At 34.0% G+C, this 15,765-nt stretch overlaps 1 protein-coding gene across 5 annotated transcripts in view; it reads right to left on the reverse strand.

Moving 5' to 3' along the window:
- The window catches only part of SLC30A9 (solute carrier family 30 member 9), a 42,365-nt gene that overhangs the window by 20,759 nt on the left and 5,841 nt on the right, over positions 1–15,765 (reverse strand). For all 5 annotated transcript variants that reach the window (XM_026093572.2, XM_064511213.1, XM_026093570.2 and 2 more), the window contains exons 3-10: positions 15,588–15,650; positions 12,633–12,732; positions 11,471–11,563; positions 10,992–11,074; positions 9,404–9,462; positions 8,532–8,599; positions 3,812–3,914; positions 1,146–1,201 (exon numbers count right to left, since the gene is read on the reverse strand). In XM_026093572.2, coding sequence (XP_025949357.1) covers positions 1,146–1,201; positions 3,812–3,914; positions 8,532–8,599; positions 9,404–9,462; positions 10,992–11,074; positions 11,471–11,563; positions 12,633–12,732; positions 15,588–15,650 — 625 coding nt within the window. The remainder of the gene's footprint in view (positions 1–1,145; positions 1,202–3,811; positions 3,915–8,531; positions 8,600–9,403; positions 9,463–10,991; positions 11,075–11,470; positions 11,564–12,632; positions 12,733–15,587; positions 15,651–15,765) is intronic.

Consider the following 15,765-nt stretch of genomic DNA (forward strand, 5'->3'; position numbering starts at 1 on the left):
AAAAGGGTATTTAGTATGTACAAAGCTATTTTTCTAATTCCTTTTTAAACAAGCTATTTAAATAGCTCTACTAGCTCTTGTGCAGAGATTGAGGTATTTATTAATGTAAAAAAATCACTTTGGTATTTAACAAATATGTTGCATTTGCAGTTTACTGAAATGTTTTTGCAGTTTATTGAAACGTTACTTCTAAATGAAAACTCTGGCCATTATAGGCAGCTAATCTACGTACTTTATTCCCTTTAAATTAACAGTATAAGATACGTAACATCTTTAGGTACTTCAGCTAACCGCAAACTTTCAACACAGTTTTACAAGCAGGGAGAAAGGCTAAAGCAATATTAAAGTGTACATTTCTTCATTTTTTTTATTAACTGCTACTAACAACAATACATTTCTTTAGAGACATTTAAAAAGCAATAGTACAGAAGACTATTGAGGAAGATGGGAAAAAAACAAACAGAGAGAAAGGAGATGCAAAGAATGTTCAGACAAATTTAAGATTAAAACTTTTTTTGTATTACCTGATGCTCTTAATGAAGAAAAGCTTATCTAATTCTGTAAGTCAGACATACTTTTACCTATTGCTTATAGCATGAATGACTTGTCCAACCAAAAATGTGAAGGGTAAAACATGTTATCTACAATAACATATCATTAAAAATCTCTATTACTCAGACAAAAAAAAAAAAAAGAGTAGATTCAGTTAAACACATCTCCTTACTTGTACCAAACAATACAAGTGATTTCCTTGCAGAAAAGGGAAAGAGGACAGTAATCTTTTATTTTAAGAGCTTGCTCTTCATGTAGGGAATATTTAAAAACAAAGAAATATTTAAAAACTAAGTGAATCTATCCAATAGAAAAGCCCAGAATAACTTTAATGAATAATGCCAATGCACACCAAAAAGCATACCAAAACAAAATCACAAAATATAACATGCATCAAGACCCTGAAGCTAAAACTCCTGCAGTTTGGCAGACATCCCTTTTCTTATTATTTCTATTGCAAAAATAGAAAAAAAAATACACTTTAGAAATTATATGAAACAGCAAATTAAAAAGAACCAGGATGTTTCACAAAAATGAATCAATCTTACTCCTATATATAATTACTGAAACCATTATTTACTCCAAAAGCTTACGGATGACTAGGGTCAGGTGTCCTTGCAGACTGACTGATGCCCAAAGCTAGTAATGCCTATTTAGGACAAAATGAAAAAAACATCAGTTGAAAAATATAAGAAACACTGACTGAACTTGAAAGATAAATAAAGTCAGATGCAATTTGCTTATCTGCACATGTGCTTTGTTTCTGATGGTATATTACAACCGGAATATTGTCCTCTGTCCTCAATATCTGTCTTCCAATATTTACCTCCCATAGAATTATTAATTGCAACTGTAAGACATTTGTAAACCACAATTTAAAGAGAATGTTAGGTGTAATTGCAAGTTTTGTCTCTCTAATACAAAGGCATGTAGTTGTTCAGGAGACAGAGCTATTTAAATAAACACCTCTTGAAGATAAATTATACACAGGCTATGGTGACAGCATTATAAATTTAATGCAGTAATTCGACATCTACATAAACGAAGCAAAACACAAGTTCTCAACTTGGTCTTTCCAGACAGACAAGCATACTAGGTACCAAAGTAAAAAGGGTGGCAAAAATAATGTTATAATGTTTATAATCTGCTCTGAGGGTCAAAACATTCCTCAAAGAAAAGCGAAAGATCTTTCTTTTTTTTACAGCAGTCTCATATCACAGGCTATCCATAGACTCCTTCTTGTTTGCCAGTGGGTTCCAGCCACTCACTTTTTTTATTTCCCCAATCTTGCTACATCAAAAACTGCAGAAAAAGAGAATGATTTTTTCTGCGCTGGAAAGGTCTCCCGATGTATGGCTCAGGCATCCCTGGGAAACAGTGGAAAAGTCAACACTATTTTGGTCCTTTCACTCTAATAACGACAAGCCCAATTCTTAGTCTGCCACGGAACCAATCAAAGCGAACATGCTGTATGCATGGCTAGTTGTGCTACATGTGGCCACCAGACAATCTAGAAGTAGAAAAAGCAGTCACAATGCTCACATTCTCAATGTTCTTCTACCAAGAGATAGTTAAGCCACAAAGTCTGTCATTCTATGCCTGACAGGGAAGGTGTTTCAAGTTAACATTTAACCAAAATAATAAAGATGAATACTTTGCAGATCTTCTTAGTTTCAGGTCCCATTGATGATCCATGAAATAGCTCAGTATGATTCTACTTACTACAACTCCTGCCTTTTGATTTAATTCTAAAAAGCCTTAAGAATCTACATTCTGACTTGTCTCATTCTGACATTAACATGAATTAGAAAAACACCACAGAATTTTAATTTTAGAAGCGTCAGGACATGCACTCAATAATACTGCTAAATGACCAAAACCTCATTCTTGACTGTTAGTGCAGTGAGTGAGACCGACCTACTACGAGGAAAGAGCATGTCGCTCAAATTACAGGGATTTGGCACTGCCACTGCTCTTCTAAGGATAAAATTGGTAACATTGCACATATGCATTGTGACAAACAAAATGAAGCCTATGCTGGAAGTTATTTCCTAATGTTTGTATATTTGACTAACATTTTAACCCTTTTAGCCTTTTTTGAATGCAGTTTCATCTTGTTCATTTAATAAAAGGGAAAAATAAATCACAACTCAAGTATGGAATAATCTATTATATGAAACACTAGAACTTTGTAAAATATTTAATTGAGGTGAGGTTGAAATAATGCATTTTTTTTTTCTAAATAGTATTACATGAGCAGAAATACTAGTCCAAACATTATTAAAACAGACTACTTATGATTATGGGTGAATCTTTCTAGACTTTCTATACGCAATGCTTCTAGACTAGATCAATAATTCTGTTGTTAGTTTATGAATCCTCTATCAGAACACTGACATCAATACAAAAGGTAAATAAAAGAGCAGCTGGATAACCTAATACCTGTAGAAACCACTAGTTTTGGAAAGTAAACATGCAACAGAGTAACAACAGCTTTGTACTCACAAAAGAGTACAAAGCTCTTTCTTAGCAATGTTTCTGAAGGTAACGTGAATTCCTAACAAAACGTGTCTTCGTCTGTCTGCAGTTTGATAAAAAATGTAAATAACAGTAACATTACTTTGTAAAAGTGAAACGCACTTTTGTGCCCAGGAAAATAAATATACATACATTACATATACACAGAAAAGAATACATTTCCTACTGCAAGCACACAGAGCTTGTCACACAGTAGGCAAGCTTTGTAATCTGAGTGACTAAACCAGAAATTATTCAATAATCAAACAAAAAAAACTCTCCCAGATGTAATGGTTTAGTTAAAAAAATTAAAACTGTTTTGCTTTGACATTATTTAAGTAGCCATTAGATTAAGTATTAAATTTTCTTTCTAGAGTATATTACTAAAAAGCATGTAGACCATACGAGCTAGTGCAAAAATGAACACACGAGTACTGAACAGGAAGATCACTGTAAATACACATCACAGCATAATATGGAAGTCATTTTTAATAGAAGTTGCTGCTGATAAACTTGGAATTTCTAGGCTTTTCTCTTCAACACCAATATCCTTTACAAAGTATGTTCATAAATGACAACAAACAATTCTGCCACACACCCAAGTCTCACTAAATAAAACACAAAAATGCTTTCATTTCTGTTTTTTTACTATTTAGACTCTATAAGTTAACAATCCTTAGTAGATTGAATTATTGCTTTCAACTGTAATACAATTACTGTATCTATCTTTAAAAGCACTCACCTGGTTGCAAGTGTCTGCTAAAGAATGTATGGCTTCTGAAAACATACTTGCAGAACCCGTGTAAACCCAAGCAAGTAGTTTAAAGAAAAAATTCAACCCATTTCTGAAAACAAAGAAAAGAAATAAGCTAAACAACAGAATATTTGACCTTTAATATTTTCAGCAAAACCACAAGCATTGTATAATCATGCATTACCTGCCAGCAAGTGATGAAACCAATTATCAGTTCATTAGAGACCTGTACAGGCAGATAAGGCATATATATTTTCTGCATGTTTACTATGTTAAAAAACCCTTTCAGCTAAACTTGATATGTAAAATATACACTTCAATTTTCCCAAAACGGTTAACTTCTAAGCAACGCTGCATAGATTACACTTCCTGAAAGCTACCATCACATTTAGAATTCAGCACAACTAATTGCCTATCTATATACTCATCGAGCTTTTCCCAGCAGTGGAGGAATACAGGCCTTAATAATCCCCTTTTCTCTTACTTCAATTCTTCTGTCTCCCATAGATCCCCCTCCATGATACTAAACTGCAAGGTTCCCTACTCCAATCTCAGCTTGGGCAATTCCTAACAGGATATGAATATAAGATGACAGACAGGAAGACAAGACAGTGAGTAACCAATAGATTATGCTGTAAAAATTTTCTAAGGTAATTTCCATTAAGATGTCCAGTGTGACTAGTGAAATCTCTTTTAGATTACAAGATCACAAGGGCAAGCATTGTATTATGTTGTATGGAGCAGGTTAACTATTAGTACTAAAAATCAGAGCCCATACTCTCACAAATATGAGATGTTCCACTTCGACCATTTTTATCATAATCAGTAGGTTAATTGTTACAATTGTATTACAAAAGAAATCAGCCTACAGAATTATAGAATTCATCTCTATCTTTTTAAAGATATTTATCACATTGGCAATTTTGAAAAGTATTCAAATGACATTTAGTGTTATAAACAAGTATTAAAAGCATGTTGTAGTTGCATTTTTAAACAAGCAGGTGACAAGAAAATATGTAAAGTTGAGTAAGCACAAATTCAGCCCACTGCCATACATAGAATCATACAGTTTACTGAATAGCATTCATTTTAAGGCCACCCTTAAAGAATTTCTAATAGACTATATATCAACATCTTAACGCAGGGGATAGCAGTTCTTCCTATACTGTTTTCCATCCAACAATCTGAATGTGGTTTAAAATTTTTAATTCAGTCTCATTATATCCCAAGATAGAAAGTATTATCGTAATTTATAGGTGGGGAGGAAAAAAAAATTGAAAGTTAATGAACAACCAAATCAGACAGGAAGTTTGTTATAATACTAACCTACAACTGAATCTTCCTATTTTACTAACAATTTCTTCCAACTCACAGCACAGTACAGCTTTAGCACAGAAAGAAAATGAAATAAATTACAGTGGGATTCATGAATACACTCTTGACTTTCGTATTCTTCTTCTGAATGGTGTATTAATGGAGTTGACAGCTTATCTGCAGGTGCAATTCATTTTTACGGCCCCACCTGTTCAGATGACACAATAGGGACTCAGCTGATATTTTATTCCACCCATACAAATTCTGTATTTGTGAGGGGACCTGACATCCCAGAACTCTAAAGAAACCACACTAAGATTTTCAAATGTTAGGTCCAGCAACATTATTAATCCATTAATGATGTCCAGTGGATTGGAGACATAAGGTAGAAAGATCAATAGTACTATATAATAAATAAGTTTAAAAAAAAAAAAAAAACATAGCGAGGCTACAGAGCCGTCAAGAACTATTTTGTGTTTCCTGTCTAACTAGATGTTCACATCAATATTAGACAAATGATAAAAGTCAGTTTTGGAAAAAAATCAGGTTTTTACTGCAAGTAAAATATATTTCACTTAAAAAAAAAAAAAAATAAAAAAAATCACCACTGCATTTGAATATAATACAAGTCCTATGAAAGTCTAAATTCTGCTCAACCAACGAAGATAACCATCTTAAAGCCCAGAGATGCATATGGTGAATTGGAATCATGGGGAATTGAGAAATATATATATATGGGGTATCATCGTGTGACCGCCCACTATTTATACTCTACCTTACACCAACAGTTATGGACCAGAGGGATTTGGTTTGATTTATACAACCATTCTTGTGTATGTATGTAAATTATTTAGGCTTTTGAAAAAAAGGACAGTAATAAGTAAGTGTTGAAATTAAAAACAAACCAAAAATATCCAGATTCATTATGGGTCTGTGGAAAGAATTTTTTATCTAGGCTCTAAATTTGAAAACTAACAAATTTCATGACACTTATTTCCAAATAAGCAGCAACATGAGAAACATCCTTTGCCACTCACACTTTTAAAAAGTATTATATACCATGCAAACTTTTTTCTGTCTAAAAAAATAAATGCATTAGCATGACCATAAAATCACCTCAATGATGCCAGATTCCAAAGAATTTGTTTGGTTAATATTGGTTCATTCCTATCTGACAAAAATGTTGTATTCCTGTATTTCTCTCACAGGGCTTTAAAGTTCCATTCTCGGACACAGAATTCTGTAACATCGTAGATTCTACCAGCTAACTGTATCTTCACAGGTGGATCCAAAGGCAAGAACTCCACTTTTGTTTGAACTCCATTTCACCCACACTGGAGAACTGAAGTTTGCAAAGAGCCTACCAAATCATTCCAACTGGAAGTCTTAAGAAAGATTTGCCTTTCTTGACCCAAAACCAGTCTCCAAAAAAGCCCATACTGATGTCAGTGAGCTCAGGGCCACGAACAAAGAAGTCTTGTACATCCGCACTGATGGCGGCCCTTGAAAATCCATTTAAGTCTCTGAAAAGTCATCAAGTATTTCAGGGCCACAGTAGATTCTATAGCTTCTAAAAAATTTCACATAGAAAGTGACCGAGCAACACAACAGGCCCTGCAATCTTCTGCTGGCCTGGCTGTCATGTATTCATCTTTACAGGCCCTAATCATCTGAAAGGTATTTATGAAGGCAAAGCTACAGCAGAGGAAGTGCAATGTTTATAGCGGTGTCCAATTTAAAAAACAGGAGGCAAGGTCTGTATCTATAGATCACTGTAGAAGAAAGTGAAGGAGGTAGAGGAAAGGGGGAACTATAACCATACATTTAGGAAAAGAACATATAAACATCTATACTAGCAGTTCTCAGAGGTTTTTAACATAGAAAGCTGTGAAGAGTTACTAATCAAGCACTCTGAATAAAGAAAGAGGGAAGTTTTCCATCAAATCAAGCTTTGCATTCTTTTCCCAAGAAAAAGCATATAGCTTTGCAGGAAAACTCAGAGCTGTTGCCTGCTCAAAATGTTCCTTGTGCCAAAAAAGCATTTCTAGCCAAAAAAGCATTTTCCCCACCTACGTATCTGTTTTGCTCCCTTATGTTGATAGTGCCTTAGAAAATATTTTAAAAAATACATACAGATCAAATTGATTTTAAAAAATTGCAGCTATTTTGACATGCAAATTTTAGAAGTAATTTCCTCAGAAATACTTCACATATTTATGTGTTTTTCATACCAGATAGACTCTATGTTATTTATTCATTTGCTTTAAATCAGGATTATTATGGTTTCATTTTACTTCACCCAAACTTGTAAGAAACATGGAAGACAAAAAGCTCCTAAAATATCCCATCAGTTAAAAAAGGGTTCAATAGCAGTAAAAACAAAAAAGAGAATTATTTTCTGTTACTTATATGGAGGATGGTATAAAATATGTAAAAACCTTTCTCTTGTAAAGGAGCAAGAGAAAGAACAATTTTAAAAGCTGGCCTGCACACATCCTTCAAAATTTTTGTTATTTTAATTAACTGTTTAGCCTGAGCATCTTTAAAAAACTTGTTTTTCTTTGATGAGACATAAAATACATATCGCTAACCTCTAAGTCTGGATGGATGCACTTGCTTAACCTCTTTCTGCCAATACTGACTAAATATTCATTTCAATTAAGATTTCAGTTTGCAGACTATATTCAAATATTCAGATAGACCCCTAATATTTTTATTATGGGATTAATATTTTTGCAGTAGAAATGTGCTAATTCGTACCAAGAAAGGAGTTGTTACAGATTACATGCAACAAAAAACACTATAAAGGAAAAATGAGCTCAGTAATGAATGCATTTTGTGGTGTGGTGTCTATTAAGTACACTATAGCTTATTTATATCTGTTATGCAGTTTACACTGTGTACTTACATCTGTAAAGTGCAAGTAAATTTTAGAAGCCCAAGTTGCAGTACTGTGCGGGATTTGTTTCTTTATTTTAATAAAGAGGAGTGATGCCTACCTGTTAAGTTTCTTCCTTTTTTTCTTGCTCATTTCGCTGGTTTGTTTATTAAATTTGCAGAAATCATTTGAAGAGAGCTGTTTAGTTCCCAGCATTTTTCTGATCAGTCATTTATACAAAGGTTCAAGTATGGATTTAACGGTCTGCTTTCAGGCAATCCAACTTTTTATATTACATACATGTACTTTTAATTTAGGAGTCTCTTATCTTCTAAGAGTAGTTCTAGAACCTGCTTAGGCTTTTAGCAACTTCACAGTCGCAGATTTGTAAGAAACAGGTAACTTTAGCTTGAAAACACACACCGTTCCCATTTTTAGGATAATGAAAATCAATGTTTTTCATACTTGCACATATGAAATATTAACTTTTTATTTATTTTCTTTTTTTACACTTACATGCAAATAGCTACCATTACCACCTTTCCTGGTCCCTTGAGAAACATAGCTGCTTTACTGGAGCGTGGCTACATAAAGAAATAAGAAATTATGAAAACAAGTCACTAAGCTAAACAACCAAATCTTGACCTCATGAAGAATCTACTATACAAATCACTGTAATTAAAACTTTTAATTACACTATTGCAAACGTGAAATGACAGTCCTTGAAGCCTACTAATTTACTACTGAATCTCTCCCAGTCCGCAGTTGGGTCTTATGTTATTATGAACGGATGGCTATAAAAAAGGATAAACAAAACAGCCTCCAGCAGGGGCCACTGCAACCACGAGAATAACAGCAAGTTGTGCAGCAGAAAGATGAAGAATCAGTCTGCCTTGACAAAACACTTGGATCCAAGGAATGGGTCTGCTTAACGGAAGAGGAAGGGCCAATAATAATGTAGGGCATATAGTATATCGTTAACACTTTGTTCTAAGAGAACTATTTCAGTTTTTCTTAACAACATATTTACTACAGCTTATACTATGTTAAGGTATAATAACATTATATTAAAGTATTTATTTACACCTTAAATACATATTAAGGGCTATGGATAGAATCACAAATATAGCTTTAATTTTGCTGAAGGCGGCAATTGACAAAAACTTACCAGTGGATTGCACTCCCACAGTTGGAACCCATTTGAAGTGGGCTAATAACATTAACCACTGCTTTACAAACAAAGATAGATCTAGTGTATTACAGTAAAAATTAAGTTTACAAGAATTTCCAGTTACTTATGCTTATGCAACTGTTTCACTTTACTTCGAAAGGCATCACAGTACATCTTGTGGTATTTTTCTAGCCAAAAGATTTAAAACAACTCTTACCTTAGTATTTCCAAAAAACTCCTTATACTCCTTCAACAGCCTTTGGTTTCTAAATAGATCTGCAGGACAAAGTTATCATGAATACTTACTAGCAATTGCAGTAGTTTAAGGAATTCAAGTCAATTTTCTTTATACAGCAGCTAACAATCTGCTTATGTTAAAGCTAGATGGCCCTATCAAATTAAAATCTCTTGAAGGGATCTCTGTCTGTGAAAAACTCCTCTCCTATTGTTAATCAGAAATATACATTTTTTGGTGTTTTGTCTAAGCACATAATACTATCTGTTATGATCTTATACATCATCACCATTTCTCCCAAAAAAGAATGACACGCAGAGGGGAAAAAAAAACCCAAAACACACCATTATGGCAATCCTTCAATGTCCACACACCAGAAAAGAAACCCTGTATAACCAAATCCCAAGATTGACTTCCTCTGCCCCCCCAGCCCCTTTGTGACCAGTGTGGGGGGGGAGGTAGAGGAAGGGGAGAGAATATGTTTCAATGCAAGTCTCTTATCTGCAACAGTTTTTCCATTCACTACTTATGTCCAATAACTCACAAATATACATTGGTATACTACAGTATCTAGGCACTGTAGTGCTAGATCCTCTTCTACACTGTTATACACACATAACATCTGTGTTACATAAAACACAACAATTTAAATAGATTAGAACAGCCAGTGGAGTATAAGGATAAACGCAATACTAGTCTGTATGAAGGGAAGCTACTACTTCAAATACACAACATTTCAGTCTGCCCTTACCGTGAGCAGTAATTTTTTATTCTTGAGTTTTGGCAAAAAACTAAAAACTTTGGCAGTCACTAAAAACTTAAAAGCTACTGACTGCACAATCAGTACAAATGTTTACAGGTACCCTTACAAGTGCCTGCAGGTCTAGCCTTCTTACTAACAGGGGTTTTTGTTTTTTTTTTTTTCCTTTTTAGAGGCAGAATTGTCCCCACAAATAAAAAAGACCTCTAATTTTAAGATGAATATTTGGAATAAGTACCTTGAAGCAATATTGCTGCTCCTGAGATTTTAACTGACCCAGCTGATTAAAATCCATTATAAACTATTGATTTGATAGCTTTTGTTGATAATGCCAGCACAAATGACAACAATAATTTTATTTTAAGCAAAAAGCTGATTCCTTCCCTCCCGCCTTTCTAAGCACAAAGGTAAGCTGAACTCATTCAAAGGAAAATGGGAGAAGATATGGCACTAAGATTTGGGTTGGTTTTAAGTGATTTGAAAATTCTCAGTAAAAAAAAATCCAAAAGCAACGATGATTATTATCACCTAAACTTTACAAGCTCAAAAATATAGAATATGACTGTGGATCTCCAATGGATATATTTTCTGATTGTATCACAAAGATAGTAAAATGTAAGATAGTAATAGACTGTATCTGCACAGATAGGAATGTATTATGCTAACTTTGTGGTATAAAATCTTATCAGTGATTAATAATTCCAAATTTGTGCGTTCTCAATGAAATACCACGTGCTCACCATCTCATGGATTTCTAACCATCATATTTTGTTGTTTATATTTGAAATTATTTGGAAACACTATACTCACTTTCTCTGTACTCGATCTCTGCCTCTTTACGTCGTTTTCTTTCTCTAGCAAGAGCCTCGGGACTACCCCAAACTTCAAGAGACCTGCACAGAGTAAAAATAATTTAACAATGATTCTATTTGTACAAGTTACAAGTGATGAAACAACACACCTACACCTTCTTTTGAGTTTGACTACACAATGAAAAACTTTCCTGAAAACAGAACACCATTCTTTACAGTAAGAAACCACATAGACTATTCTGCAGAATAAAAAGCTTAGGGAGGAGAAGTGTTTCATCTTTAGACACATAAAACATACCCTTCAGTTTTGAATATACCATGTAATTATTTTAATAATGGGGATAATTAAGTGTATCCAGATAGAAAATGTAAAATACTATTGCCCTTTTACATTGTAAACCTGACTTTTTAAAATTCTCTCTCTCATATAACCCATTTAGATCATGCAACTATTTTTCTTCATAAAAATGTTCTTACTTTGCCTCCACATCCGATCTCAAGTACACAGTGAAGGTCTCAGTGTCATCATGGGGGCTTCGTCGTTTAATTTTCCTCAGCTGGTCTAAATCACTAAGGAAAGTGGATAGATCAGTGAAAGAAAAAATTCACATTCTTCTAATCTTATTTTTGTGTCTGGATCATCTTCCACAATTCCAGTATAATTGGCAGTACAGAAAACTGAAGTTGTCTACTTCAGCCAAACAGAACAGATATGCAACATGAAGTATGTTATCTCTAGGAAGCTCTTGAAGATAATTTTGTTTTCCCAGACACGAAAATACAAATCATGTCCTCACACTATGAAATACTATATACAAAAGACAGGGAGTAATAAAGCATTTCCAGCTAACAATCTGCAGATAACTGATGATATGCACCAATGATAAACAAGAGGGCCCATGGTCTACCATCGCTGAATAGAAATCAGAAGTCACATGTCACCAGAAGTTAACGAAGTTATCCTCAAAACCTATACACCCAGCTCCACCTACTCATTTCTGCAAAAGGTCAGAGATAACACAAAAATGACTGACAGTAAGACATGCTGGCAGAAATGGCACAGTAATAGACAGTAAATATGAATCAGGTAACAGTAGTCAGGCTACAATTAACCAGATTTTTTTTTTCAAAATTACAGACCTCAACTTAATGTACAATCTAGTAAAGGATGTAAGAGTTCAGTAAAATACAACATGCTAGAGAATTCCATTGTAATATGAAATTTCCAGTGGTCTTTCATGGATGTCCTGCATATCAGACCATCATGACCTCAGAACGCTGAAACGGGAGTTATCTGCCATTCCCCTCCATAACTATCTGCCCTAGAGGCAGATTCTCTCCCTCCCTCCCACCCTCCCTTTCCCCTCCCCCCAGCCCCCAAGCTAAACATGTAGTCATATTAACACAAGTAAGTTGCTTTAAGAAGTCACTGCAGAGATATGCAGACTAAGTGCAAGTTCCTAATTCACTGTAATACCAAGGAAGCAGAGCTAACTTTAACCACTTATGATCACATATACCGCAAAAGCGTTTAGAAGAGTTGCTGTGCTAAACCACGCTACAATAGTTACTACTTTTAAAGCACATACAAGCAAAGACAAGCATTCACAATTTCAACTTCACCTCAAACCCACCATACCTGGATTTAAGACAAAACTCATTTATTGCTCTGACTCCAGTGATGAAGTTATTCTGTGTGTACTTTGGTCCATACTCTCTCTTTTTAAGGACTGCTTTCACTTAAAAACAGAAATAGATAAGCAGTTAAGTCATTCACAGAGACTACAGTAGAAAATCAAAAAGGTAATTCAATCTAATATCAAATCATGGTACCTCTAAGTGGAGAACTGGGATTGAAAACTTACAATGAAGAAAAAGGAATGTTCTTGATGGTGGAAATAAGTAACAGTAGAAGGACTCCATCTCCAGCTGTGCAAAGAATGCTATTTTGAATCTGAAAATGTTGCTTGCAAATGAAGTTTTAGTTCAAGGCCCTCAAATATCCCACACACCTACTGCCGCTGTCAGCTACATCTCCAACCAAATGTCAGAGATTGTGATTGGCTACTAAGATAGCATTCACATACGGCAGTTTTGAAACCCTTGTTCTAGAAAGTACAATGGCATCTTAGAACTCTTATTTTTTTTCAGTACTTGACCAATTTCTGAATTCTTCTGCAGAGTAGGCTTTTTGATTTGCAGACCACATGAAGAACTGAGATAGGCTGCATACATGGTTTTTCCTCAGCTATTACTTTCCAAACAGCCACACTTAATATTGAACATTCATAGCAATTAAAGTATACAGTATTTATAATCCTATGTACATCTAGAAAACTTACTCTTACCACATCAGATTTTTATGTACAAGAAATAAAAGAATACCCAGACAAATAAAGAATACCAGACCCATTTAGAACCAGGATAAGTGGAATTTCAAGCTCATGCCATTGTTGCCTGCTTGTCTATACATACATACTTTCAATTCATTTTCAAGTTTAACTCATCATAAACTTACTTCTGTTAAAAATGTTAAGCAGATTGGAAAAAGAGTTACAATTGCTGAAGGATATATTATTAAAGAACTGAAAATATCCGAAAATAGAAAGCTCAAATTCTTCAGACAAGACAACTTACGAACACAGACTTTAACTTTCTGTCACAGGAGCTCACACAACCCTTTTTGTATTTAGTTCAAAACTTCTCCTCGAGTCATACCACACTTACAGAAAAACTCTGCATTTAAAGATCTCAAGAACAATTTTTCAGAGTTCCACATTTTCTTACTTCTGAGTTTTGAAAGCTTCAAGGCAAAATGCGTTGACACTCAACACTCTACAAACGTTACCAATAGCAGTATTTACCAAGACAATCTGATGTCTGTCATTCAGTTTGAACTTCAACAATTGTTTTTGAAGTATTTGAGTTAATTGCATTCATCTCACAATACCCTTAAGCAAAAGTGTCAAAAAACTAGATATTTCATAAAAAGAGTTCATCATTCACTAAGGTTAAAACTGTATGTGCATTTTTTAAATAGGAAGAACACTCCCCTCCTTTTCTAATTTAAAATATGTGTGTATATATCCAAAGCATTGTAACCTTAGCAAAAAATAAACTGTTGAATTATCAAACACTCTCTAATCCATCTTTCAGGTATATAGGTAAGTTTCACTAAATGAAAATACTGTAACTATTTTAACATAGTAGCAGATCTAAACAACCCTACCCCAAAGTCCAAGTACCTGCATAAATATGAAAAATATATCTGTTATCAATTTTATTTCCATTATACAGACAAATGCAAACATGAGATGATAGGCTTAAATACCACAGATTAAGATTAGTGTTCCTTTAAAATTATCATTTTAGCAATACTTGGAGGAATAAGTGTCTAAGTCACAGCAGTCTGTGGAGACCAAAATCCCACTTTCTAGATACTATCAACTGTTTTAACACAAACATTCTTGCTTGTGTCTCTATATGCTAGAAAGTGACAAAAAGCGCCTTTCGCTAGCAAGACATATGTATTTTTACAATTACTTCACAGTCTTACTGTATCCAATTTCTCCTATCTGCCTTGTATGTTCCCCCTAGATGCAGATACTTTAAGTGACAGTAGATCCAAAGAAATTGACATATAGGATGCAGACAAAAATATATGAAAAAATACACACAGGGAGATAGTGACATCAGCTTGTTAGTTACACATATTATTATTCAATGTTTCTTTTAAATTGGGAAAGAGGCAGGAAGGAATTCTGACACAATTTATGGCCTGCTGAATCATGAACAGAGGCTCAGTTTTGAAACCACTGCAGAAATTTTTTTAAAAAAGAATTTAACAGAAAATGATAATTTCTGTTCCGGTGATTATTTTTTTCCACACACATGATGCTAGGAGCAATCAAAGTGCAGGAGTTTTTAAAGAATTATTCTCACAATAAGATAACAGAAACTAAAAATATAGATGGAAGGAAACCAACTCATGAAAAATTAAGAAACACGAAGTTATCCTTTTATTTTATCCATTTATGTTTTTAAATAATATAGCTAAAGACATAAAAGCCTGTATTTATTGCAGGTCTGAATGGAACTATTACAGGACTCCGATTAGGCAGCTCATGTGGTTAGAATATATTTAAAGGCAACACTGATTAGATTAACTCAGCAATAAGAAGGAAGACAGAAAGACTTAGAACAAGGAGTAGGGGAAGATCAAGTATTCAGTTTAGCCATATTAGTCTGAGATGGTGAACGGACATGGCTAAAAAGATGCAAGGAGGACAGGCTACGATAACAGACAAGAAAACAAATTAGTCTTTCCCTGATAAACTAATCAATTTAATGAAGTAATTAAAAAACAATCATTGTAGAGTGAACAATTAGGAGGACTGATGCTACATTTGATTTTTCAGGAGACATTTTCAAACAACTGGGCACCAAAGAATAAAAAACACTTGAGTGTCAGTTAAGTTATATTCGTGTAACTTTTTATTTAATCAAAGTAATAGAACACATAGTTACACTACCCCATCTTATCTGACTAATAGCAGACAGCAGTAAAGTTACGATACAGGAAGTACTTCTTTACCTTTCACTTGAATTGGCTCTTTCAGAAAAGATTGCTTTTGACCTACACTGTTGGCATCTTGCCCTGTAAAATAAAAATAAAAGCCACTACATATATGCTAATACCTACCTTTTTTTTTTTTTTTTTAGTAAAGAAAGACTTTGGTTGACAAGATAAAATCACAATATAAGTCAAAATA

Source organism: Dromaius novaehollandiae, chromosome 4 (genome assembly GCF_036370855.1).
Source record: "Dromaius novaehollandiae isolate bDroNov1 chromosome 4, bDroNov1.hap1, whole genome shotgun sequence".
In the NCBI taxonomy this organism is placed as follows: domain Eukaryota; kingdom Metazoa; phylum Chordata; class Aves; order Casuariiformes; family Dromaiidae; genus Dromaius; species Dromaius novaehollandiae.